Here is a 26,437-nt window from a genome sequence, read left to right as displayed (position 1 = left end):
GGACGGGGTAACTGAGAGAATCAGAGAATGGGGCTGCAGGGCCAGAACGTGGAAGGGTCAGCAAGGCCTCCTGCAGCGCAGAGGCTGAGCTGAAACCCCCACCCCCCCTACCTGGTACCTGCGGGCCCTCCTCCAGACACAGTGTGCCCGATTCCCCTCCCCCTGAATCATCCTGTTTGTGGGCTCCAGAGGGCTCCCCGAAGGCAGCTGGTGTGGGCGGGCTGGTAGGACGAGCAGGGGGAGGTTACAGAAAGATGGGTTAAAGGTGAGACCCCCGACCAGCCAGAGAGGGCCATCTGGGGTCCTGCGAAATGCACCCCCTCTCTGCAGTCATGCCCCACTGTCGGTCCTCAGGATGGCGCGAGAAGAAAGATGCCCAAACCAGAAACCACCTGGGGACCTTCACCTTGGGGGCTGCCCAGACCATTCATTTATTCATCCAATTCTAGGCCACGGAAGTAGAGCGATAAAAGAAATGAACAAAAATCCACATACTTCATGGAGTTTACATTCAAGTGGGTGAGACAGAAAACGAACAAGATAAAAATATATATGGTATTTTTAGCTAGGGATAAGTGCTAAGAAGATAAACTAAAGCAGAGAAGAGGAACAGAAAAAGTCAGAGGTCACTCCAGTTGTACTGGTGGGGCCAGGGAAGGCCTGGGTGAGGGATGACTTTTGAGTAAAGACCTGTAGGAAAGGAGGGAGCTGGCAATGTGGGGATGTGTGGTGGTGAGGTGGGGGTGGGGGTGGAGGGTGGGAATTCCAGGCGGAGGGAACAGCCAGTGCAAATGTCCTGGGGCAGGCACGTCTGAGGAACAGTGTGCCTGGGGGAGAAGAGAAAGGGAGGATCAAGGGCACACCCGGAATACACAGAGGAGTGGTGTGACTGTTTGCCTCCACAGGAGAAACTGGAGTATTTCTTCCTCATCGTCTTCTCAATCGAAGCCGCCATGAAGATCATTGCCTATGGCTTCCTGTTCCACCAGGATGCCTACCTGCGCAGCGGCTGGAATGTGCTAGACTTCATCATCGTCTTCCTGGGGTGAGGCCCACATGTGGGGAGTGGGGTTTGAGGTCAGAGGGGCTCTCTGAGGATGCTGTGCCCACCGCCGCCACCAGCATCCCAGAGGCAGGCGGGGCCCCCAGCACCATGCACGCCCTGCCACGGAGCAGCCTCTGTTAGGGTCTGGCCCCTGCCTGTCGAGAGTGACACACTGCCCTGGCAGGTCCCGCCCCCCCAGCGAGGCACCACGGGCTCCTTTCTTCTTTTCACCTCACACGAAATGGGAAATGATGGGTGTGGTTTCAATGGCCAGCAGTTTCTGGACATTTATAAATGTCTCCGCCTTTATTCCCTGGACCTACATGGGGTATATGGGGAACCTGTTATTTGGGCTCACAGAGATGGATGTTTAGAAACCTGTATTTGTCTGCCCGGGGGGACCATAACCAAATCCCAAAGACTGGGGGGCTTAAACAACAGAAACTCATTTCCTCGCAGCTCTGGAGGCTGGAAAGCCAAGGTCAAGGTGTTCCCAGGTTTGGTTTTTCCTGCAGCCTCTCTCCTGGGATTGTGGGTGGCCACCTCCTCCCTGCGACCACGTGGTCCTTCCTCTGTGGACACCCGGGTGCCTCTTCGTGTGTCCGAATTTCCTCCTCTTCTAACGACACCAGCCAGATTGGATTAGGGTCGACCCTAACAGCCTCACTTAACTTAACTCTTTAAAAAGAACTTGTGGGGCGCCTGGGTGGCGCAGTCGGTTGAGCGTCCGACTTCAGCCAGGTCACCATCTCGCGGTCCGTGAGTTCGAGCCCCGCGTCAGGCTCTGGGCTGATGGCTCGGAGCCTGGAGCCTGTTTCCGATTCTGTGTCTCCCTCTCTCTCTGCCCCTCCCCGGTTCATGCTCTGCCTCTCTCTGTCCCAAAAAGTAAATAAACGTTAAAAAAAAAATAAAAAGAACTTGTCAGGGGCGCCTGGGTGGCTCAGTCGGTTAAGCACCCAACTTCACCTCAGGTCTTGATCTTGTGGCTTGTGGGTTCGAGCCCCACGTCGGGCTCTGTGCTAACAGCTCAGAGCCTGGAGCCTGTTTGGGATTCTGTGTCTCCTCCTCTCTCTGCCCCTCCCCTGCTCATGCTCTGTCTCTCTCTGCCTCTCAATAATAAATAAACATTAAAAAAAAATTTTTTTTAAGAGGCCTTGTCAGGGCACCTGAGTGGCTAAGCATCTGACTTCGGCTCAGGTCATGATCTCATGGGTTCGTGGGTTCAAGCCCTGAGTCGGGCTTTGTGCTGACAGCCCAGAGCCTGGAGCCTACTTCAGACTCTGTGTCTCCCTTTTTCTCTGCCCCTTCCCTGCTTGTGCTCTGTCTCTCAAAAATAAATAAATGTTAAAAAATGTAAAAAATAAAGTAAAAAGGTCCTGTCTCCAAATACAGCCACTGTCTGGGGTACTGAGGGTTGGGGCTTCAACATCTGAATTTGAGGGGTACACAATTCAGTCTATAATATAACTTTTAATAACCACCCCCTAATTATAACAGCAGCATTTATCAAGCACTTACTATGTGTTTTACATGTAACATCTCATTTAGCTTTTTCAACAATCTCATTTTTTCCACTTAAGGAGGCTAAGGCTCAGAGAGGTCAAGCAACTTGCCCGAGGTCGCATAGCTAGCCAGTGGCTGTGCCAGGATTCGCACCAAGGCGATCTTGGCTCCAGAACCTGGTATTTAACCACTAGGCTGCCCCTCGACTCAAAAAACATGATGTTGATGATTTACTAATTATCCCATGCGGCTTTAGGCACACTGGGGAAGGCAGAATTCTGTGAATCGGCCTCTACTCTTGATGAACCAGCCTGGGGGGGAGGCCAAGACAAATGATGCCAGAATAATAGAGTGTGGGAAAACAATAGCACACAGTGCACCATTGTTGGACTCAGCGACTTGTCCCAGGGGTTCCTTGTCAAAGGCAGGATTCATAAAGAAGGGTTTGAGATGGTCTTCAGAGGATAATGGGAATTCGAGTGAATTGAGAGGAGGGGCAAATGAGCAGGAAAGGAAATAAGAGGGCATTGTCAGAAAGTGCTGCACAGGGAGACACAGCTCTGGGCTTTCTCCTCTGGGTCCCCACTGAGTGCAGCGCCACTGGTGACCTTCAGCCCCCCCACGGGGTACACTCAGCTCCCAGGCCACGGCCTGTGAGTGCCTGTGGCACGTGTCCCTCAACACCCCCCTTCGGTGCCCAGATTGGACATCTCAGATGGGTCCAATCCTCTTTGTGCAGTCTGAACTTGGCCTCAGAATCTTCTTTTTTTTTTTTTTTTAATTTTTTTTTTCAACGTTTATTTATTTTTGGGACAGAGAGAGACAGAGCATGAACGGGGGAGGGGCAGAGAGAGAGGGAGACACAGAATTGGAAACAGGCTCCAGGCTCTGAGCCATCAGCCCAGAGCCTGACGCGGAGCTCGAACTCCCGGACCGCGAGATCGTGACCTGGCCGAAGTCGGACGCTTAACCGACTGCGCCACCCAGGCGCCCCAATAAGGCCTCAGAATCTTCTAATAAAATTTTCCAGACCGGCACGACCAAACCCGAGTTAGTGATTGATGAGACTTGCTTCCTGTCCCCTAGGCCTGTCCACGAGCCCCTTGAGCACAGATGAGACACAGGGTCCCGGACCACTGGACCAGTTGCTTGTCTGACCACTGGGCCCTCTTCTCTGCCTCTTCTCCCCTCTAGGGTTTTCACCGTGATTCTGGAACAGGTTAACGTCATCCAAAGCAACACCGCCCCGATGAGCAGCAAAGGGGCTGGCCTGGACGTCAAGGCCCTGAGAGCCTTCCGTGTGCTCAGACCCCTCCGGCTTGTGTCGGGGGTGCCGAGTGGGTGCCGGTGCTCCTGCAGATGCCCTTCCTCCTCCCCCAACCCGTTCCCCGGCCCAGTTCTGGGTCCCCTTCCAACCCAGAGGCTTCCCAGGACATAGAGAGTGGGAGGGCCAGGAGACCAAGAGGGGAAGTGACTCCTCCTTTCTCCTCCCTGCTCGCCCTCTGCAGGCCTGCAGGTGGTCCTCAACTCCATCTTCAAGGCCATGCTTCCCCTGTTCCACATCGCCCTGCTCGTCCTCTTTATGGTCATCATCTATGCCATCATCGGGCTGGAGCTCTTCAAGGGCAAAATGCACAAGACCTGCTACTTCATTGGGACAGGTGAGCTCCTAGGGCGCTGGGGCGGGGGCGGGGTGGTGGTGGTGGTGATGGCCATGGTCCTAAGACAACTCAAAAGGGACAGCCACCTCAGCCGTGGAGAAGGTCATTGCTTCCCACACCTGTTGACCCGAGGAATGGTTCTCTCTTGGACAAAGTCTCCCTTGAAGGAAGCACAGGTCTGCCAGGGTCAGTGATGGAGGCACGTGGACAGGGGCCCAGGCCACAGCTTGCTCTGAATGGAGCACTCCCACCCCAAATAAATAAATGTGGTATCTTTGGGCTTTCTGAGCCTGCTGTGGCTTGAGCTGCAGGTCAGGACAAGCCCAAATTTCCACTTGTACTTTTCTTTACAGCCGTCATTTTAGCTTTAGTCTGAGCAGGCCCTCAGAGCCGGGACCCACAGAGCAGTGTTTGAAAGGGGGTCTCAAGAAAGCACCCAGGAGCCGAAGGGTTACTTGTAGGGTTCTCAGAGATAATACGTCTTGAGGCCCAGCCGGGCCTGACCCCAGCCTTCTAAGCCAGTAGTTCTCAAACTGTTTGCCTCAGGACTCTTGGCACTCTTAAAAATTATTAAGGACCCCAAAGAGCTTTTGTTGGTGTGGATTTTATTCATTGATGTTTATGGCATTAGATACGAAAACTGAGAAAAAAATGTCACAGTATTAACTTATTAATTCATTTTAAAAGGACACTAATAAGGCCATTGTGAACATAAATAATTTATTTTATTAAAAAATTACTGTATTTTCCCAAACCCAAAACATTTAACGCAAGAATGGTACTGTCTTACTTTTTGTCTAAATCTCTTTAATGCCTGGCTTAATAGAATCTGCTGGATACCCACAGCTACCTCTGTGCTCAGTCTGTTGTGCAATCACACGTCATGTAGTCTCTAGAAAACTCCACCCTGCGTTTGTTGAAGGATCGGGAGATGAAATAATGTCTTGGCGTTATTATAAGGGTAATTGTGACCAAGTGGGTGCCCTGAAAGGGTGTGGGTCCCACCCTGCACTCTGAGACTCATTGCTGCCGAGATGGCAGGTATCGATCTGTCTCGGTTGGAGGGTTGATTCTACCAGGGTCGACAGGAATTGGTGATGGCATGAGGAAGAGGTGACTTCTGTTAGGAGAACCCCTCCCACTGAAAGCCCAGAACCTAACTCACCAGAGTAACCCAGGATGGCCAAGACTACAATACCTGCAGTGTCTTGGGAGACGCCTTACTTCCCCAGGCCCACTGACAAGGGGACGGGCAACGCAAGGTCCAAGCCCAACCCAAAACAGTGAGCTCTCATAGAGCTTTCAGTGGTTTCATTCCTAGTCCCCTCCTAGTTAAGCTTCGTCCTGTTCCTGTAACAGTCTATGTCCTATGAAACATGTTATCCAGACAGAGAGGAGGAGACTTTCTATCACAACCTTCAGACCAAATTTGGTGGTCTCATCCAGTGTTCTCATGCGTTCTTGACCAGTGCTGGCCAGCCGTGCTCAAAAACCTTTCTGGGATGGGCCCGCCTTGCCTTGAGGGGTCAGGGACCCACTCAGAGCCCAGAACTATCGATGTTCTCCTCTCCCTTCTCCAGAAGATGGAGGCAACATGGTAAATACGGGTAAGGTAGGGCATTCCAACTCTGATGAGCTAATTTTAATCTCTGAACACAATAGAGGACTAAAACATCCCCCGATAAGAAGGGATCCAGGATGGAATCCAAACTGAAGGATTTTAGAGATAATAAGAGCACCATCCAGGGACACAGCGGGGACTGCTGGGAACGCCTGTAGACCCGCACCCCTGAAGCGTCGTGTCTTGTGCAGCTCATCTCAGTACCATTGGGGTATCTCCACGTCATCTCCCAGAAGGAACTCTTGAGTCAGAACACGTGTGACCTTGCCCCTCACCTCCGCCCCAGTGGGATAGCTGCCTCCTGTTTTAAAGCTCTGTGGATATACCTGACATTCACATTACACCTGCTACGTAGGTTACGTCCTCATAGGAAAGTCATCCTCGAAGCGGGCCCTCTGATGAGGCCCTGGGGCCTAAGATATGACCGCTGCTGCCTGTAGACATCCATGGCTGGGCACCCCCGTCCCAAGCAGCCCTCCTCCTCCATCGCCATATGCTCCAGGGGGCGCAGTCCTTTGTGTTTTCAGCTGAGTGTGTTTTAGACCTATTACTCAACGATTGCAAACTACCTTCTCTCATTCCTGTCCACCTGCTCCTCTCATCTGATGCTCATGCTGCCTTCCGCCCCCAGATATCGTGGCCACGGTAGAGAACGAGAAGCCCTCACCCTGCGCCAGGACGGGCTCGGGACGCCCGTGCACCATCAACGGCAGCGAGTGTCGGGGTGGCTGGCCGGGGCCCAACCATGGCATCACGCACTTTGACAACTTTGGCTTCTCCATGCTCACCGTGTACCAGTGCATCACCATGGAGGGGTGGACCGATGTCCTCTACTGGGTGGGTCTGGCCCTGTGCCTGCAGAACCTTCTGCCTTCATCCACAGGCTCGTCGGGGAGGGGGAGGGGCTCGACAGTCACTGACTCCAGTGTCCGCGGCTGCTTCTCACCCCTCCCTGGGAAACCTACACAGGGTGCATGGCCCCCTTCCTGTCCCCAGGTGTGTGTCCCACCATCCTTTGGACAATCCCCAAGGCACAACCTGTCTGGGCAGAACCTAAGAGGTGGGAGAGGAATGGAAACCAGGAGCTCCATGGGTTCTGGTCTCAACTTCTAACTTTTCCCTAAGCCTGGCTGTGAGCGACTCATTCCTGTGACCTAGAATCTCAGATTTCTTGAGGGATAAAGGACCCTTTGAGTCTTTTTTTTTTTTTTGCCCCAGGGCAAGACTGCTTTCCCATATAAATATTTTTAGATATGAGTTTCCTTGTCTATAAAATAAAAACACTGCCTACATCATAGGGTAGTTCTGATGGTTACTACCAGGAAGATTAACTGAATTACAACAGTAATGTGGTCAATGCTATATAAGTTTTCTTGTTGGAGTATATTATTTATTTGGTGTTATCAGGAGCTAGGTTGCGTTTCTTAATTAATCTTCCAACAATGGAAGGCATGGTTCCCACTTTACAGATGAGGAAACCGAGGCTCAGAGAGGTCCAGTAACTTGCCCACAGTTATGGCGCTGGTGAGCAAACTCTAATCCCTCGGGCTCTGATCCCAGGATGCGTAACCACAACATGATACTGCCTGTTGAGGAAAAGATTGTCAAACAGTCAGATGCTTTGCAAACATAAAGGATTAGTATGGGTAGTTCTCGTAAGCTCATATTTTGGGAGCGAGTTATCAAACATGTCAAAGGACTGTCACGTGTTATTTCACCTCTATTACGGGTCTGTGAGGGGCAAGTGTATATCATTATCCCCATGGACAGATGGGATAATGCTCAGAGATGTTAGGTGACTTGTCTAGGGTCACAGAGCTTGTTTATGAAGGAGCTGGCCAAGCTCACGCCGAGACTTTTTAGTGTTTCTTCTACTTTGAAAAATCTTGGCTGTAAGGAAATCAACTGGAGAGAGAGTATATGAGAGAGTTGAGCCCAGGGGTGCCTGGGTGGCTCCGATGGTTAAGCATCTGACTTCAGCTTTGGTCATGATCTCACGATTTGTGAGTTCGAGCCCTGCATCGGGCTCTGTGCTGACAGCTGGGAACCTGAAGCCTGATTCAGATTCTGTGTCTCCCTTTCTCTCTGCTCCTCCCCTGCTCACACTGTCTCTCTCTCTCTTCCAAAAATAAACACTCAAAAACAATTAAAAAAAAAAAAAGTAAATGAAAGAGTTGAGCCAGGGAGGTGAATGGCTGGGGGAAGAAATGTGTCGGACTTGTCTGGCCAAGTGGACAGCCAGCAAGGCTACTTTTGAGATGTCCTTCTAATTCCAGGTCCTAGATCTTTGGGCGAGGACAGTCCTCTCACTGGGCCCAGATGGCCTCTCTCCTTGTCCCCAGGGTCAGGTGGAGCACTGAGTCCAGAAGGGGACCTAAGCCCTCTCAGGTCAGTGTATGGGACTCATGCTTTTGTCTGGACCAGGTCAACGATGCCATCGGGAACGAGTGGCCCTGGATCTATTTTGTCACCCTCATTCTGCTGGGATCCTTCTTCATTCTCAACCTGGTGCTGGGTGTCCTGAGCGGGTAAGGAAGTTCACAAGCAGCTGCGGGGAGAGGGAAGAAAAGGAGAGGAGAAGGGTGGAGGGTGGAAGGGAGAAGGGGCAGAGAGGTTGGGGGCGGGATGGGGAGAGCAGGAAAAGAGCAAGAGGGAGAAAGAGAGTAGGCAGTAAAGGAGGAAGAGGTGTGGGAGGAGGAGGAGGAGGAGGAAGGGGAGAAGCAGGGCAGGGAGATGTGGATTAGAACCTCCGCTTACCCCTGGCTCCCCTTTTGCCAAGAGCACACTCCCAGGTTAGCAAGGGAGGTGCAGAAGATGCAGATAGGAGCCCCTCGATTTTTAATTTTTCTCCCTTCTCCCCAAGCCTTCTCTCATCCTTTCTTCTTCTGTCCCTCTACACCCGCACTCCCTCTGGGTGAAGCCCCCGAGGTCCCAGCCTCCTGCCCCTGGATGTGCAGGAGCTGATGCTTCATGTTAGGAGTCTGTGGGGCCTTCAGTGAGGCACACAGACTGGGGCTAGACTGTCCAAGTTTAAATCTTTACACTACTGCTTGGTGGCTGTGTGACCTTTGCCTCGTCACCTAACCTCTCTGTGCCTCATCTGTCAAATGGGAATAATCCCATAGGGGTGCTGGGAGCATTAAATGAGTTAATACGTAGAAAGTCCTTAGAACAGAGTCCAGCACATAACAAGCACTAACTACTAATGGTCATTATTAATGAGAGCTGTTCTCTCTGCGACGGCTCCAAGGCAGCCACAGTGGAGCATCTAGAAGTGACCATCAGCCCCCTTCCCCATGGCCATCACCCCACCCCAGAAGCTTCCTGCCAAGCACTCTGTAGAAAGAACTCAGGGGGTCTGTGAACTTGAATGAGAAAAACTTGTCTTTCTTTTCTGCTAGCTCTGATTGAAATCTAGCGTCTCCTTTCACTAGGCATGGAGACAGTGCGCCACAGTGGTATTTAGCGCTCCCTGTGACTTGTCCCAATAGAACCCACACAACACGCATTACTACTTTGAAACTATGAGAGTTGTTAGATCTGCAACTCGGCTTTGCTAGGGAATGAGCTAACAAAGAAGCATATACGTACTTATCACAATTTCTTTATATGTCCATAACTATATTGCGATACAATCGACTCCTTTGTAATGAGATGGTTTTATTTTGTGCATTTTGCAACATTATCCTGAGGAGGTAGCCTCAGTTTTCCTGGAACTACCAAAGGATCCACAGCAGGAAAGGGTCAGAGCCCCCCTGCCCGGGCCCTGTCCCTGGGGATGGTGCTGAGGGCTGAGGCGCTAATGTGACAAGCCAATGACTGTGCCTGCGTCTCCCTCTCTCCTCCCTCTCTCTCCATCCTGCTTAGTGGGTTGTCTCTGCTGGTCTGAAGATCCTTTGCTGACCCTCCGGTCCTTTCCTTCCAGTGTGGCCACCTGGTTTCTTCTAGACTCAGGGGAATTTCCTCCAGACCTTAAGTCTGTAAGCAGAACTAAATTCCTAAGGTAGCTTCAAGGGTCAGGGAAGCCTGGAAAATTTGAGGATCCGTGGCTGATTCTGTTAGGGAAATGGTCATGTCATTAACCCCTAGTGTCCAAGGCGACCCCAAGACGAGGGAGGATAAAATACCAGACGAGATGAGAAGGCAATGAGAAAGGCAGGCTGGGCGCTCCAAGGTGCTCCTGAGGGTGTGGATGGCGAGGGGGCACGAGAGGAGCTGCCCCTCTGTCACCTGGAAGGGGCACCTGGACCCCGGGCGACACCCTGGGCCCGAAGGCAGGGGCGCATCCAGCCACAGAACGTGCTCTCTCTGTCCTTGGGAAGCCCAATCCTTCTCCACACCCTCTCTTTTTTCTCCGCCCTTCCCATCTCTCTGTTCCTTCAGGGAATTCACTAAGGAGCGGGAGAAGGCCAAGTCCAGGGGAACCTTCCAAAAGCTCCGGGAGAAGCAGCAGCTGGAAGAGGACCTCCGGGGCTACATGAGCTGGATCACGCAGGGCGAGGTCATGGACGTTGAGGACTTGAGAGAAGGTTCGGGCCCAAAGGCATAGTCAGCATGCCCTCCCCACCCCTGAGCGGCCCCTCACGGTCGGCTCCCAGAGACGGCACTGTGTCACATCGCCCTTCCAGCAGGTAGACTGTTGCCATTTTGCAGGTGAGAAAACTCAGGCCCTTAGAGGGTGAGTGACCCACCTTAAGCCTTAAGGCTCGAAATGATGGCATCCAGGTGTGCCCGGGGCTCCTCCTGAAGTACAGAGTGCCATGCTGCCTGCCCACAGCCGCCCCTCCCCTGCAAGTGTGGGCTCTTCCTCGGGCGGCTCGGGAAAACACAGAGCCATCCAGGCCCACTAGAGCCTGTGGTCACAGGTGCCTCCAGCCAATGGCCCCTTTTCCAGGTGTGCCCGGCCTAGGTGTGTCCAGCCCGGAGGGGCCCCAAAGACTGGCCCGCCTTTTCTCTCTCGTTCCCAGGGAAGCTGTCTCTGGATGAAGGAGGCTCCGACACAGAGAGCCTGTATGAAATCGAGGGCTTGAACAAAATCATCCAGTTTGTGTAAGTATCTGCCCTTCGCCCCAGGGTCTTCCCAGACTCAGAACTCCCCGAGACATGGAGATAGAACCCATGTGCTGTTCCCCATGTACTGTTAGAACCCACTTACTAGCTTTAGAGTCACATGCCCCATCCCTCAGTGCCATCAGAGGGCACTCAGCAGATCACCTGATCATCTGATCACCAGATCACACAGGGAAGGGGCTGGGAGCCTGCCAGGAGGCAAGGAGAGGATTTTGCTGCTGCCCTCTGATGAGAGGGGAGTCGGTGGGCTAATTAGTCCCGGAAACCTCTGCTCGGGAAGAGGGAAGGTGTGCGTTGCAAAGAGGTGGCATGGAGAGCTTTGCAGGCAGGAGGCTGCCCAGCCAGGGGTCTGGAGACACTCCAGGCTCAAGTGCCTTTGTCTCAAGAGGAAGATGCATTTGTTTGGTTGGCTGCTTCCTTTTACAAATCCATACATAACCGTGATTTTGAAAGCCCAGTGGTAGAGAAATACATCAAAGAAAAGATGACGGTCCCACTGCCCTGCAAAGAGGTAACCATGGTAACAGATGGCTATCCCTCCAAGACCTTTGCTATGCTTCTCTCTCTCTTACACACACACACACACACACACACACACACACACACACACCAGGTTTTTTTGTTTTGCTTGCCTTTTTACATGACAGGGGTCTTTGCGTTAACTACTGTCCCAACAGAACCCAGAACAGTGCCCAACATAGACTACGTACTGCCAAATATTTGATAAATAAATGAATATGATACACATAGCATCTATGAACACTTTTAACTTAAGATCGTCTATTTAGGGCAGCCTCATACATACACACCCATCTTGGTGTTTTTAAGACTTTAATTTTTTTAAGGTTCACGGCAAATTGAGCAGAAGGCACAGAGTTGTCTCATATACCCCGCCACCACACGGGCCCAGCTCACTCATCACCAGCCCCCACCAGAATGGGACAGTTGGTACACCTGATGCACCTGGTTTACGCTAGGGCTCACTCTTGGTGCCGTGCCTTCATCCCGTGGGCTTGGGCAAATATGAAATGACAGGGACCCATCCATCATTATAAAATCATACACGGTGTCTTCACTGCCCTAAAAGTCCTCTGTACTCATCATTCCCCCACTGACCCCCCCCCACCCCAGCTACTAACCACTGATCTTTTTACTGTCTCCATAGCTCTGCCTTTTCCAGAACGTCACATAGTTAGAATCGTACAGTACGTAGGACTTTCAGACTGGCTTCTTTCACTTAGCGATGGGCAATTAAGTTTCCTCTGTGTCTTTGTGGCTTGATGGTCCACACACCTTCATTTGGTATGTCTTTGCATGTGAAGTATTTCACAGTATGAATATACCCTAAGATATTTAACCTTTGCAATTTTTAAAAAAAATTTTTTTTTTCAACGTTTATTTATTTTGGGGACAGAGAGAGACAGAGCATGAACGGGGGAGGGGCAGAGAGAGAGGCAGACACAGAACCGGAAACAGGCTCCAGGCTCTGAGCCATCAGCCCAGAGCCCGATGCGGGGCTCGAACTCACGGACCGCGAGATCGTGACCTGGCTGAAGTCGGATGCTTAACCGACTGCGCCACCCAGGCGCCCCTTAACCTTTGCAATTTTTGACAACACAAACGCGCCACGGGAACAGTTGTCCCTCAGTATGAACATTTCTGCTGGGCCGATTCCTAGAAACGGAATTGCTGGGTCGAAGAGTATGTAGATTTGAAAAGCTTGGTCGGCGCTGCCAAATGGTTCTCCGAAGCGGTTGCCGTGGCTGTGACAGTGCCCTTTCCACACCCTCACCAACACCAGATATGATTCATCTGTTACAGAATTTGCTTTTATAATGAGCAAAGTGAGGCCTCCCAGTGTGCTCTAGCTGAAATTAACGTATGTGGAGCCCCTATAGGATACTGGGCACAGTGCCAACTAAGCATTGTACTCGCATAATCTCTAATCCCCTCTGAGGCTGGCATCGTTATTATTCTCCTTTGAAAAGAGGAAGAGCTCGGGGCGCCTGGGTGGCGCAGTCGGTTAAGCGTCCGACTTCAGCCAGGTCACGATCTCGCGGTCCGTGAGTTCGAGCCCCGCGTCAGGCTCTGGGCTGATGGCTCAGAGCCTGGAGCCTGTTTCCGATTCTGTGTCTCCCTCTCTCTCTGCCCCTCCCCCATTCATGCTCTGTCTCTCTCTGTCCCAAAAATAAATAAACGTTAAAAAAAAAAAAAAAAGAAAAGAGGAAGAGCTTCGCTAGTAAGAGGCAAGATTTTAAATCAGTCTGCCTCTGCAGTTCTTGCCCTGAGCGTCTCCCGTGTGGCCAGAGTGGGCGATCAGGCTAAGTACGGCTGCGGTCTGGCCCAAAGCAACCGCAGGAAGGAGGGAGCTTGGAGTCAAGCAGCTCTTTGACTCCGTCCTCCTCTTTCTCCTCTCCCAGCCGCCACTGGAGGCAGTGGAACCGCATCTTTCGCTGGAAGTGCCACGATGTGATCAAGTCCAGAGTCTTCTATTGGCTGGTGATCCTGGTGGTTGCCCTCAACACCCTGTCTATTGCCTCAGAGCACCACAACCAGCCTCTCTGGTTGACCCATTTGCAAGGTGAGACAGAACAGAGTGAAGCCAGGAAGGGGACAGATGTGGCCGATGGCCAAAGCCAGCCGGTAGCACCTCAGGTTTTGCAGAAGACGTCAAGCAGATATTGACATTGTTTTCTGGAAATTATAGGCTGGTAGTATTTTTCCTCCTGGCATTACCGGGGGCAGTAACAGCAGCTCACTGGAAAGCCTCCAACCGCGCACCCAGGTGTCTGGTTAAATTATTACAATTTCAGACACCGAACATGAGGATTACCGGCAATCTGAAACTGCAAACATCCGGTTCGAATTCTGCTCCCCAAACAGCAATCTTTCACCAACTATTTATTGCGTGCATACTACATAGGTAAGGCACAGAGAAAGAACCCAGGATGCAGAGAGAATCAATATGCTGTTCTTGCCTTCCGGGAAACTTACTTGGCCAGAGGAGAGGACAGATGCTAATGAGTAATGCCAAGTCCATATAGGGAGGGCAACAGTAGAAGCAACTGTAAGATAGCAAGAGGAGGATTACAGGGGAGGAGATGCTGGCGCATCTCCCACAGGATGTAGGGATCCTAAGCTAAGAGTGCAAGAATTAAAATCTGGGCGTCACTGGCAGGGATGGCAATAGAAGCTATGGCCTTAGAAGACATCACCAGCTCACCAGAGGATGGTATACACTAAATGTAGAGCTCAAGGTCAGCATTCAGTGATTAGGTAAAGAATGGCATCTGCAGAGGAGGCTTGGGAGAAGCAGGCGAAGTAGAAGAAATCCAGAAGGATATGGTGTCACAGAAGCTAAGGAAAGAGAATATTTGAAAAAAAAGCCAGGCTGGTCAACCGTGCCCCGTGTTCCCAGGAGCTCAGGAAAATTGCAGGTTAAACCACCCATTGGATTTGGTGACCTGAAAGTCGTGCCCCTGGGAGAGTTTGTTGGTGGAGCAACCAGGTGGACCCAGTTAGGTATGAGTTAAAGGGTAAACGGGGCAGGGCAGGGTGTGAAGAGGTGAAGAGATCCAAGAAGATAACCTTTTGCTGTGTGTGGCCGTGATAGGGAGGAGAGAGCCAGAGCAGGAGCTGCTTGGGGGGTGGGGTGGGTGGAAATGGGAGAGACTTCTGCATTTTTTAAAACGGGGATGGGAGAATCCACTTGAAAGGAGAAGTGAAGCACATGGAGAGAAAAGAGATGGTTGACGGTGGGTTTCGCCAGGTGGGGGTCAGGGGGCAAAGCCTAGGTGGACGGGCCGGCTCTGGCAAGGTGGGGGGACCCCTCCTCCCGCAGGAGAAGGGATGTGTACGGTAAGCAGAGTGGGGGCAGAGCCCCATTAACTTGAGTGAAATCAAAAGCAACAGGATTCGGTTTTGTGAAAACACGGACCGGTGGCGCTTCTCGGGCGTCTGCCTCGGCGTTCCTCCGATGGGCAAACATTCCCCGGGTTCTCCTGGGCTGGAGGGGGGGTTGGGGAGCAGAACAGGGACGGTGCTCTGGAAGCGCGTGAGGGGGGTCCCGGGTGGGGGGCGTGGCCAAGGCAAAGTCCCCGCGGCAGGGGGCGGGCAAGAGGGGCGCTGAGGCCCGGCCGCCCACCCCGCAGACGTTGCCAACCGCGTGCTGCTGGCCCTCTTCGCCGTCGAGATGCTGCTGAAGATGTGCGGGCTGGGCCTGCGCCAGTACTTCATGTCCATCTTCAACCGCTTCGACTGCTTCGTGGTGTGCAGCGGCATCCTGGAGCTGCTGCTGGTGGAGTCGGGTGCCATGACGCCCCTGGGCATCTCCGTGCTGCGCTGCATCCGCCTCCTGCGGATCTTCAAGATCACCAAGTGAGCGCGGGGCTGGCGGGGGCGCCTCCGGGGGGACGGGGCGCGGGGGTGGGGGGGGGCCGCCGATCGTCTCCACCGGTGACCGTCTGCCTTCAGGTACTGGACGTCGCTGAGCAACCTGGTGGCATCCCTGCTCAACTCCATCCGCTCCATCGCCTCCCTGCTGCTGCTGCTTTTCCTCTTCATCATCATCTTCGCCCTGCTGGGCATGCAGCTCTTCGGGGGCAGGTACGACTTCGAGGACACGGAGGTGCGGCGCAGCAACTTTGACAACTTCCCGCAGGCCCTCATCAGCGTCTTCCAGGTAGGCCGCGCCGCAGGTGCTGAATCCCACTTCTTGTCCTTGGGGATCGGCGTGGGCATCACCTCCTCCAGGAAGCCTTCTGCGATCTGCTGGTTTGAGTTCAAGGTCCCTCTGCGGGCCCCCTCACCCCCTGTCTTCTCTCTACTGTGAGCCTCCCTCACCCTCCCGAGGCTAGGAGCTGTGCCCAGCTTGTCCTATTTGCCTGTGTCCCCCATGCCAAGCGGAGCGCTGGCCCATCGTAGGATCACTGATACCAAACGAATGGAGTCCCAGGGTCTGCTTTCTCTCTCACGCACTGCCCACATCACTCCCCTGTGTCGGAGCCAGCACTCATGAGGAACATCACCTCGTTGGTACCAGTGGGGAGGTCGGCGTGTGGCAATCAGTTGCTCTTAAAGATGACGTCACCCTCTCTGTCTTCCATTCACCCGAGGGCTGGTCCGGTATCATGCCTTAGAAGACACTTGACATTTCACACTGTTTCGGGAGGCTGGAATGCCAGGAGGCATGGGTGGGCGTAGTACAGGTAGGCCTGGGCAGTAGGGACAGAGCACAGGGATGTGGCGACCCCACGGCCAAACTCCTTGGCCCACTTTTGACCACTGGGAGAGAGGCCAGAAGAGCAGGGACCTTTCGTCCTGGCCGTGAATGAAGAGAGGAAAGGTTTAGGGGAACTGACAGAGTTGGAGGGGGCCTTTTGGGCAATGTGGTCCCGACAGAAGACTCTCAAGTCCACCCGCGTCCCTCTACCCCAGTGCTCCCTGTCCCTCTAGGTCCTAACAGGTGAAGACTGGAATTCTGTGATGTACAACGGGATCATGGCCTACGGCGGGCCGTCCTACCCTGGGGTGCTCGTGTGCATTTATTTCATCATCCTTTTTGTCTGTGGCAATTGTATCCCCTTGGGAGCAGGGCACAGAAAAGAGCGGAGGGAGGGGGTTGGGACGGGCGGGGGCTTACAATGCGGGTCAAGGGTACCCACTTGCCAGGCACCGGGCCCCTCTGTCTGGAGGGGAGCTCCCAGGCTCATGGAGGGGGCAGGGGGATGGGACGTAGCATATGGCAAGTGCAGGTCGAGCTCTGGGATAATTCCTTCCACCAGGAAAGGGGAAGGACCACAGAGGTGACTGGTTACAGGTGGGAGGATTTCATCCCAAAGAGGCTGGTGAGCCTGGAACAAGGCAGGAGCAAGAACAGGTCTGGTGGAGGGGCCGTGACGTTGGTGGGCAGCCTCCTCCACAGGTTCGGAGGCAGGCAGGGAGGAACCAGGGAGCAGGCAGACCGAGAATGAGATGGGCAGTGGGGAGGGCGAGGTGGACGGGCAGACAGAGCTGGCAGTGCCCGGGGTTCTGGTGCTGGCACCGTGGAATTTGATATTATGAGTAGTGGGGAGGGAGTGGACCAGTGGTCCTTGAGCTTATGTGCACTGAGCACACGACTCTCAGTTACAGCGCCTCACGGGTGCCCCACAAAGGCCCCCAAGAGAGCTGGGATCAGTCCTGGGCAGGAAATGGACGGTACTCAAGGCCCATCATGGGCACCCTCTGCAGTCAGGCTCCCCTGGGGATGCTTGTCTGTGCCCTTGGGCCCATGCCATCCCATGGGGTTACTGGCAAGAAGAACTCCAACACCCCACCAAAGAAGCAGGGTTGTCGTGCCAACCCACGGTCAGGGTGAGACTCCGGCCCCCCAGGTTTCCCTTTCATCCACAACCCAAGACTCCTTAGCTGGACACCCTCAGATATCCTGCTCAATGTCTTCCTGGCCATCGCTGTGGACAACCTGGCTGAGGCAGAGAGCCTGACTTCTGCCCAGAAGGCCAAAGCTGAGGAGAAAAAACGCAGGAAGATGTCCAAGTGAGTGCTGCATCCTCAGAAGGGAGGGACCTGGCATGCCTGATGGTGACCTCCTAGCTCTGGGCAGGTGGCTCCTTGGAGCCCGATGAGCAGAGGCTGTGCCACAGTGACACCTGCCCCAGTGGGCAGGCTTCTGCAACCAGCGTGCATAGGGATGGCTGAAGTCCTATGAGGTGTCCCTGGGCGCAGAATTGGAGGCAGTTGGTCTCTAGACAGGCCTCAGGAAATGTGATGGCAGAGCCAGGCAGGTGGGACCAGGAAACCCTGGTGGAGAGTTCTAGAAATTCAACCAGTCCTGCCACGGAGTCCCTGCACTTCTTGAAGGGAGACATTTCCCTTTGCTGCCCCCTGGCCTTGTTGTATGTGAAGTGGTGGTTGGCTTCTCAGGTCTTTTACACCTTTCTCCATCTGCTGGTTGGAGAACCATACTTAATGGTTCTAGACAAAAGTCCTGCTTCCTCCAGTGCCCATGCCTGCGGGAATGGTATGCATATTCTGGGGAGAGGCAGGATAGGAAGAGAAAGAGAGCAATGTAATCCAGACACTTCCAAAGAGTTGAGCCCCATCTTGAACCAAATCATGCTCCCACACTGTGAATTCTTTATGAACTAGGCACAAAACCATTTTTCACCCATTTACCCTTCAATGAACATTGAGCGTAGCTGACCAGCGAGCCGTATGTAGTCATGGCCCCAAGCTGGGCATCATATCCTTTCATCACAGGGAAAGGGCTTGCCCAGGGCTATAGTCCCTCCCATTTGGCAGTCTACACTGCTCCATCCTCCACAGAGTCCCCTGAGTCCTTGGTGTGGGATCCCCTTGAGGATGCCATTAGACTAAGCAGATCCCTGAGGACTTTCTAGTTGGGCTTCCACTGTGGGATTTTTCTTTCTTTCTTTCTTTCTTTCTTTCTTTCTTTCTTTCTTTCTCTCTCTCTTTCTTTCTTTCTTTCTTTCTTTCTTTCTTTCTTTCTTTTTAACTTAGGGGTCTTCCAGATAAGTCAGAGGAAGAGAAGTCAGTGATGGCCAAGAAGCTGGAACAGAAACCCAAGGGTGAAGGCATCCCTACCACCGCCAAGGTGAGCATCGTGTGGGGTATCTTCAGAGGCAGGATGGGGAGGGACTCTACAAGTCCTCTGGTTTCACCTCCATGACTTAGGGTGCTGGTGGGTGGGTAGGAATGTGGAAAGGGGCTATCTGCCTGGTTATCAGCCAGGTGAGGACATCTGTCTCCACTCTACTGGGGGGAGAGTAAATCGCTACCCTCCCGCAAGGAATCCTTTATACTGAGAGGCATAGATGCCCCACTCTGGGAACCAGACTTCCTCAGAGTCCCGGCTTCCCACCCCAGTCAAGGCGTCCCTCTCCCGACTTGACACCCCTGTTCCATTGAGAGACCCAGACTGGCTTCCCATCACTTCCTGCTTGTTCCAGCCTGGCTCTGCTCAAACTTTCTGGAAATGGTGGAAGCAGAGGTGCAAGGGTTGGAGAATTGGGCCCCAGGGAACGAAACAGGGGATGCCGTGCACGGGCTCAGACAGTCTGAGGTCTTGGCAACTTGTGTGACCTTTCTAGGCTTGGCTTCTCATTCATAAAAAAGGAATGATCCTATACGACCTATCCCCCAGGCTGTAAGGAGGACTGAGCGGGCACCTACACTGACCCTCCAGTAAATACTCAGTAAGCAGAAACTGCAGCTTTGCTTTTATCCTCATCTTTGTTGTGTTCCTTCCTACAGCTGAAAATTGATGAATTTGAATCTAATGTCAATGAAGTGAAGGATCCCTACCCCTCAGCTGACTTCCCAGGTGAGCATCCTGGGACTGCTGGAGGTGTATGCTGGTGTTGATTTCTCCCCGGGGACAATCTCTTGGGTGTCCCCTTCCTGGATCCTTCCATGAGGGGATCGCAAGACAGAGACCTCCCTTCTGACCTAGTCATGCAAATAAGCCGTCTGCCCCGCCTGCCTTGTGTCCAGTGCACACAATGGAAAAAATCCACACATTCTATTTTCATTCAATTCAGCTAGTATTTATTGAGTGCCAGTCACATACTTCGGTACTGAGGACTCCTGTTTTCAAGTTTTCCGCTCTGGCCACACAGAATAGACCACAGATGAGGACCTGTCTGTCTGTGGTGTCAGAGATGGGCAGGTTACTCCCTACCCAGCAGCCAGCAGGGCTGGGGCTGGACTGGTACAGGAATAAACAGAACCATGACTTGCGCTGTGGGGAGAATTGAAATGAAGGAGGCAAGCGTAGGGTGGGCAGGAGGGTAATGCACAGCCACAGACAAACTATAAACGTCTCACAAATGTAAGTAACCAGTGGCTGCTGCAGGCGGGAACACATAGGTTCACAGAGGCCGCCTGGCAGAGCCCTGGAGGCCCAAAGCTCTGAGGTCCTTTCTCAGCTCGCCCACAGGTCCTTGGAGCACTGAGTCACTGGTGCAGTTTCAGGAAATTGTGGAATCAGCTGATTAGCGTCTGTTTGCCCCAGTGACTCTGAGCTCCGGGGGGGGGGGGGGGGGGGGGGCTTTTTGTGCTCCAAATGGCACAGAGTAGGCACTCAATAAATAGAGTAAGTGAACGCATGAAAGAATTTTGCAAAGTGATGTGTGGGGATAATGGAGCTGATCAAGACAGGGCTAATCATATCTCTTCAAATGTCTGCCAGAAGTGAATAGTTGGGTTTTAAAATAATTCATCTTGAGCCGTTTCATCTAACAACCATCACCTAGCAGGTGGGAGTGGCTGGTGTGCAGGCGAGATGACTGACTCAGGAAATCAGAGGTTAAGGAAAGGGAACAGGGTTGGAAAGAAGGGGGGAGGGTAGACGGTAGAGGGGAGGTGGGGTGAGCATTTGGAAGAGAGTTCTTACCAAAGAGGTTGAATACATTTATTCTGCTTCTTTCCAAAGACGATTTGAAAGGGCTTAGGACAGGGTGCCTGGGTGGCGCAGTCGGTTAAGCGTCCGACTTCAGCTCAGGTCACGATCTCGCGGTCCGTGAGTTCGAGCCCCGCGTCGGGCTCTGGGCTGATGGCTCAGAGCCTGGAGCCTGTTTCCAATTCTGTGTCTCCCTCTCTCTCTGCCCATTCATGCTCTGTCTCTCTCTGTCTCAAAAATAAATAAACGTTAAAAAAAAATTTAAAAAAAAGGGCTTAGGACAAAATGAAGTTAACAAAATGGGCATAGACAAAGGAAAAAAGAAAGCAAATATATTAGTTCTAAGAATTAACACTTTCTCATTACAAGAAGGGAGAAAGGGGGGTTTCTGGTGGAGCTGCGAGCCTGTGCAGGCTGCCACAGTGGAGAGAGAAGAATCTAGTGGTTCTTTCTTGGCTTCCCCAAGGGGGTCTGCCAGGGGCCAGCAGGGGTAAGGATGAGGTGGCGATGGGGTGAGGGAAACAAGAGACTGGGAAAGACCTGCATATCGAGGGACACCCCAATTTAAAAAAAAATTTTTTTAATGTTTATTTATTTTTGAGAGAGAGACAGAGACAGAGCACGAGCAGGGGAGGGGCAGAGAGCGAGGGAGACACAGAATCGGAAGCAGCCTCCAGGCTCCGAGCTGTCAGCACAGAGCCCAACGCAGGGCTCAAACTCACGAATTGTAAGATCATGACCTGAGCTTAAGTGGGATGCTTAACCAACTGAGCCACCCAGGTTCCCCCCCCCCCATTTTTTTAAATGTTTTTAAGTATTTATTTTTGAGAGACAGAGACAGACCACAAGTGGGGGAGGGGCAGAGAGCGAGGGAGACACAGAACCTGAAACCGGCTCCAGGCTCTGAGCTGTCAGCACAGAACCCAACAGAGGGACAGGCCATCTTTGGACAGTGCCCCCAGTCTGATCACTGGAACCTTGGCTCCCCCTGCTAAGCCCAGCTGAGGACCTCAGGTAGTCAGCTGTCTCATGAAGCCATGGGACCTAGCAAGTGAACCTAGAGGGCCTATGTCTTCCTCTTCGATCCCTCCCACCCCGGTATCTGCCTCGGTGCTGAGGACTGGCCGAGGCTCAAGGAATATTGACTTTTTTCCCATGCTGGCAGTTTCTCTCTGAAATGATCATTTTTAGAATTCTAACCCAGGAGAGGAGCTCAGAGCCTGTTTATTTCAACAAGCCTCCTTCCCCTAATCGATTTCACAAATTGGGGACCTGAAGCCCGGGAAGGACAGAGACGTAACTAGCATGCACAGCAAGTCAGGGGCAGAGCCCGGACCACAGCTCAGGTCTCATCAGAAGTAGAGACCACCACCCCCCCCCACCAACCCCCCAGTCTCCCAGCTGTGAGCACTTGGGATGGTGTGAGTCCAGCCCTGAGACAGCAGATGAGACAGCAAGGCTCCTTGACTTTGCTCCTGGCCCCACTTCTGGAAGGTTCTGGGACTGCCATTTTCCCCTGACGGTTCAAATCTGTTCCCTGAGGGGAAAGGGAGGTATGAAGACAGGACTCTGCTGACATCCTCGTGCCCTGCCTTGGCCTGATACCACCTTCACTTGCTGGTTGCTGGGGGTTCGTGGTTGGATTCGGAGCACAGAGACCTGGGGGAGCAGTCAGGTTTGTAAAGACGCCCCCGATGTCTCTCTCTCCCTCCCCGACAGGAGATGATGAGGAAGATGAGCCCGAGATCCCAGTGAGCCCCCGACCACGCCCGCTGGCTGAGCTGCAGCTCAAAGAGAAGGCAGTGCCCATCCCAGAAGCCAGCTCCTTCTTCATTTTCAGCCCCACCAACAAGTGGGTGGTCTCTTGGCTGCTGTGCAGGGTGGTTGATGGGGCTCTTGAAGAGGGATGGCTTCTGCTCTAAAAAGGCCCCTTTTCCTGATTCTTTGGGCCTACGGTTACACTATGAGAAAATGACTCTCATACAGTCCCCCTAGGAGGGACTGTATATTTTCGTTCCCTTCTGAGGGCAATTTTAGCCAGGACGAGGGGATGAGAACCGGGTGAGGCCGTATTTCTTCCTGGCTTCACACTTTTATACCTTTAAAATCTACATCGCCTGCAGTCTTCAGGGAGTTTCATCTGTCTGCTTCGTGGATGGAGATCGGCCGGGTCCATTCTTTTTGGGGGAAACCAGAGGGTGGTGGAGGAGTACTGGGGGAGGGGACGGGTGGTGGGAGAGGGGGCTAGGGCCGCGCTGAGAGAATGAGGGGCAGGGCCCCTGCGTGTCCAGCCAGAGGACAGTTGAGGTGCGGGCTAGCCTTCTCCGCCGAGCCGGGAGGGAGCGTTCCACCGTCTGTGTGTGGGACCGAGGCTGGTGAGGCCCGAGTGCCCAGGGGCTCACAGCTCCCCTGGCCCCCCGGCCATCTTCCCCCAGGATCCGTGTCTTGTGTCATCGCATTGTCAACGCTACCTGGTTCACCAACTTCATCCTTCTTTTCATCCTGCTCAGCAGTGCCGCACTGGCCGCGGAGGACCCCATCCGGGCCGAGTCCGTGAGGAATCAGGTGATGGCAGGCCTGTGCCTTCTGCCAGCTCAGCACCCCTCCCTGCCCCAGGCCTCAGCCACCCGGACACCTCACTCTGGGGCTCAGAGCTCAGCTGTAGGCTCTGTGTGGCCATAGGCATCAGAGTTTCTTAGAGTTTAAATCCCTGGAGGGGTAAGACTGCCTGGTCCGGTCCTGAACTGTCTCAGCGTGTGACGTGACAGGCTCTTGTTGCCTAGTTTTAATGATGATAGTGATGGTGGTGACAACGATGATGTCATTGTTCGGTTCTTCCTCTCACCGACTTCTCTCTCCCCTGCCCTGTCACCAGATCCTTGGGTATTTCGACATTGCGTTCACCTCTGTCTTCACTGTGGAGATTGTCCTCAAGGTGAGTGAAGGCTTGTGGGGCAGCCTGGGTGAGTGGTGTCTCCAGGCCAGGATAGCAGACCTCACGTGGCTCCAACTTACACGCCCGGCACTCGCTCACAGGCTGGGTGGGGGGGGTGAGGGAAAAGCAAGAAGAAAGTGGAGAACAGCAGGGAGGGACTCGCGGGACCCAGGAGCAGATGGGGTTTCTGCTCGTAAGCTGGGGCAAGGAGGTGAGCAGGTGCATGGGTGGGGACATGAAGTACGACCAACCTGCAGCTGAGCACGTCTCAGCACAGCTCAGTGAGCACGTCCGCGTCTATAAAGCCTCGGGCATTCCTCCTCCATAGTGAAGGCACAATTAGCCTTAGACCCAGGGAGCCGTGATTTGTTCCGAGACCTTTGTTACCGATGACTAAAAGGTGTCTCCCAGGAATCCCCAGAGAAGTGACCTTTGCCCTAGATGGGTTTCTGGCAGCTCTGTCCCATCGTAGCTCCCCCTTCCTTACCCACAGCACATCACTGTTCTCTCATTCTCGAGGCAGGTACACTGGGTTCACACCATCACCGTGGAGGGTCTCAGAGGCAGAGGGAGGGCTCATCTGGGGCCCAGTAGCCCCAGCCTTCACCTTCATGAATGAAGAAGGGAGAGGCGAGCTTTGCAGAAGGAATAGCCCAGAGCAGGCTGCAACCTGAAATCAGGACAGTTCTTTATTTCAAGGCCTTTGACTACTAAAGCAGTTGAGCAGAGGGATGGTGGCTTCCCTGAGGTCCAAGACGGCTTCCTGGAGGTGGTGGCATTAGAGGTGGCCAGGACTTCATTAGGGAGGGATAGCAGGGGCAGTCCAGGAGGACAGAAAATGGCAAACACGTTATGAGAAGGTGGTTCAGACGTGCTCAGAGAGGAGAAAGTGGTCCTTTTGGGCTGGGGTATAGCACAGAAAACAGAGCCTGGGAAGGCGAGTTGAGAAGAAATCACCTTGAATGCCAGGAAAGGCTTCAGGCTCATCAGACTTCAAGGGCATAGCGTGTTTGCACAGAGAGCCTGGGAGATCATCACAGAGTACACGAAAGAAGCTGAAGGCACAGCGAGAAGGTGGGACAATGGGGAAGGGAGAGGGGTCCGGGCCTGGTGAAGGTCTTCCAGTCTTAAGGGGCTGTTCAGCCTCACTCAGCAATCCTCAGGGCAGAGGTTACTTCTGAAGAAGCTTCCCAGAGAGGAGGAAGAGGAATTTTATCATGTTCCAGAGGGGAGAGAAGGGCCAGGGCTTCCCCACTCTGTGGTCCCGTGGGGAAGGAGACTGGGGCGCCCTATGGCATCTGACCAAAGAGACAAGCTCAGAGAGCAAAGTCTGGTGGAGCTGCCCATGAGAAGTCCTCATGTTTCCAGAACTGGGAGCAGAGAATGGGAGAAAAAGCACTTCGGACACAGCAAGGAGTGGAGTGAAGGGTAGAGACCTCCTGGCAGCCATCTGCCTCTGCAGACTGAGGCACATCTTCCCTCGGGAAGCCCTTCTTTGTGGGGACACGCCCGTCCCCAAGCTCCCCACCGCCCCCACCCACCCAGGATGCTGGCTTTCCCCACAGATGACGACCTACGGTGCCTTCCTGCACAAGGGCTCCTTCTGCCGCAACTACTTCAACATCCTGGACCTGCTGGTGGTGGCCGTGTCCCTCATCTCCATGGGACTCGAGTGAGCAGTGGCAGGGGCCAGCCCCGGGCGAGGACCCCTCCTCAGAGCAGAGTCCCACCCACCGTTCGTTGGTGGGCACCAAGTTGCAAGGAGAGGGATTCTCAGGGCCATTGAGGGGGGTCCAGGGTCCCCTAGGGTGTCACCGACGGGGCTGAAGTGACAGTGCTTAGCAGGAGGGGCTGCAGTCCCTACCTCTGGGTCGCCCCCAGTCTGATGAGAGAGACAGAGCCTGTAGCCACCCATGGAGGAATCCCTTACTGTGCTGCACCACCGGGCAGGCGGCGGCTTTATCCGGGGGTGGGGTCCTCGCACAGCCTAAGGGAAGGGTGGGGAACGAGGCGAGTGTGCTCAGACAGAAAGATGGCGGATGTGGAGGACTAGAGGCCGGGGGCAGGTGGAGGGCTGGAGCAGGCTGCCCTCACCCCCCACCCCCCGCCGCCTCCCCCAGGTCCAGCGCCATCTCCGTGGTGAAAATCCTGAGGGTGCTGAGGGTGCTCCGGCCCCTGCGGGCCATCAACAGAGCCAAGGGGCTGAAGGTGAGAGGGCCTGGGTGGGACCCCAGGAGCAGGAAAAGAGAGGCTGCAAGGGCCTGATCCTGGAAACCTCCGCCCGGCCGTTGCTGGGGCGCGTGTTGCACCCCCTTTGCCAAATGGGGGTAGGGGTGAGGCTGGGCGGCCATGCTTCCCCACGAAGCTCCCTCTGCCCCCACCTAGCTGGGAGGCAGCAGGGGACAGCAAGGGCGGGATGTTGCCGACCTGGTGTCCCTCCCCAGCACGTGGTGCAGTGTGTGTTTGTGGCCATCCGCACAATCGGGAACATCGTCCTCGTCACCACCCTCCTGCAGTTCATGTTTGCCTGCATCGGCGTCCAGCTTTTCAAGGTGAGCCCCACCTGCCCGGGCAGCTTTGCCCCCCCTTCCGCAGCTCTGGTGCCAGCTCTGAGGCCAAGGCAAGAGCCAGCCCGTTCCCCACCCTCTAAGCAAAGGGAGCCCCAGACTGTGAAAGCAGATGTCCTCGAGTGCACAGAGTTGTGAGGCTAAGCTACCTGGAGTCTGGATGAGGTTTCCTAGGCGATGCCCCTTCGTGGCCCCAGTGGCTCTGCTGGCCACCATGACCGTTGCACCTGCTGTCTTCCTGGCTCTCCGTGGCTTCTCCTTGAGGACCAAGCCCCCTCCCCTACCTGCCGGACCCTGTCAGCACCCCTCCCCGTTATCAACCTCCCCCACCCCTCCCATCCTGCCAGGCCTGTCTAAAACATGCCCCCCAGCTCTAGCCCCCATCCACTCCACCTTCTTCCGTCAGCTGGACTTCAGCACCCCATGCTTCTGGCCGGTGTGGCTGGCATCATTCATATCTACCAGGAGCTTCTGAGGGAGGGAGGCCATCATTCCATCCTGGGAGCCGCCTCGTTCTGTCCTCACTTTCCTGGGAGGTCACAGCTATGCAGTTCCTCTCTAGGAATCAGCCCCGCAAGGCTCCCCTTCCACCGAGCTGGTTTCTGGATGCCTCT

General features: G+C 53.9%; 1 protein-coding gene across 1 annotated transcript in view; it reads left to right on the top strand.

Annotated features, from left to right (window-relative positions):
- CACNA1S (calcium voltage-gated channel subunit alpha1 S) overlaps positions 1–26,437 on the top strand; it is a 66,367-nt gene that overhangs the window by 15,345 nt on the left and 24,585 nt on the right. The window contains exons 3-22 of the mRNA XM_047840180.1: positions 906–1,045; positions 3,743–3,885; positions 4,057–4,209; positions 6,462–6,667; positions 8,255–8,358; positions 10,214–10,359; positions 10,798–10,879; positions 13,321–13,481; positions 15,052–15,277; positions 15,374–15,581; positions 16,355–16,475; positions 17,323–17,437; positions 18,422–18,515; positions 19,175–19,244; positions 22,041–22,173; positions 22,757–22,886; positions 23,197–23,256; positions 24,822–24,928; positions 25,377–25,464; positions 25,701–25,808. Of these exons, the coding sequence (XP_047696136.1) occupies positions 906–1,045; positions 3,743–3,885; positions 4,057–4,209; positions 6,462–6,667; positions 8,255–8,358; positions 10,214–10,359; positions 10,798–10,879; positions 13,321–13,481; positions 15,052–15,277; positions 15,374–15,581; positions 16,355–16,475; positions 17,323–17,437; positions 18,422–18,515; positions 19,175–19,244; positions 22,041–22,173; positions 22,757–22,886; positions 23,197–23,256; positions 24,822–24,928; positions 25,377–25,464; positions 25,701–25,808 (2,595 nt within the window). The remainder of the gene's footprint in view (positions 1–905; positions 1,046–3,742; positions 3,886–4,056; positions 4,210–6,461; positions 6,668–8,254; positions 8,359–10,213; positions 10,360–10,797; positions 10,880–13,320; positions 13,482–15,051; positions 15,278–15,373; positions 15,582–16,354; positions 16,476–17,322; positions 17,438–18,421; positions 18,516–19,174; positions 19,245–22,040; positions 22,174–22,756; positions 22,887–23,196; positions 23,257–24,821; positions 24,929–25,376; positions 25,465–25,700; positions 25,809–26,437) is intronic.

The sequence above is a fragment of the Prionailurus viverrinus genome, chromosome F1 (genome assembly GCF_022837055.1).
Source record: "Prionailurus viverrinus isolate Anna chromosome F1, UM_Priviv_1.0, whole genome shotgun sequence".
Classification (NCBI taxonomy): Eukaryota; Metazoa; Chordata; class Mammalia; order Carnivora; family Felidae; genus Prionailurus; species Prionailurus viverrinus.
Note: the sequence above shows the minus strand (reverse complement) of the source record. Positions and strands in the feature narration are given on the sequence as shown.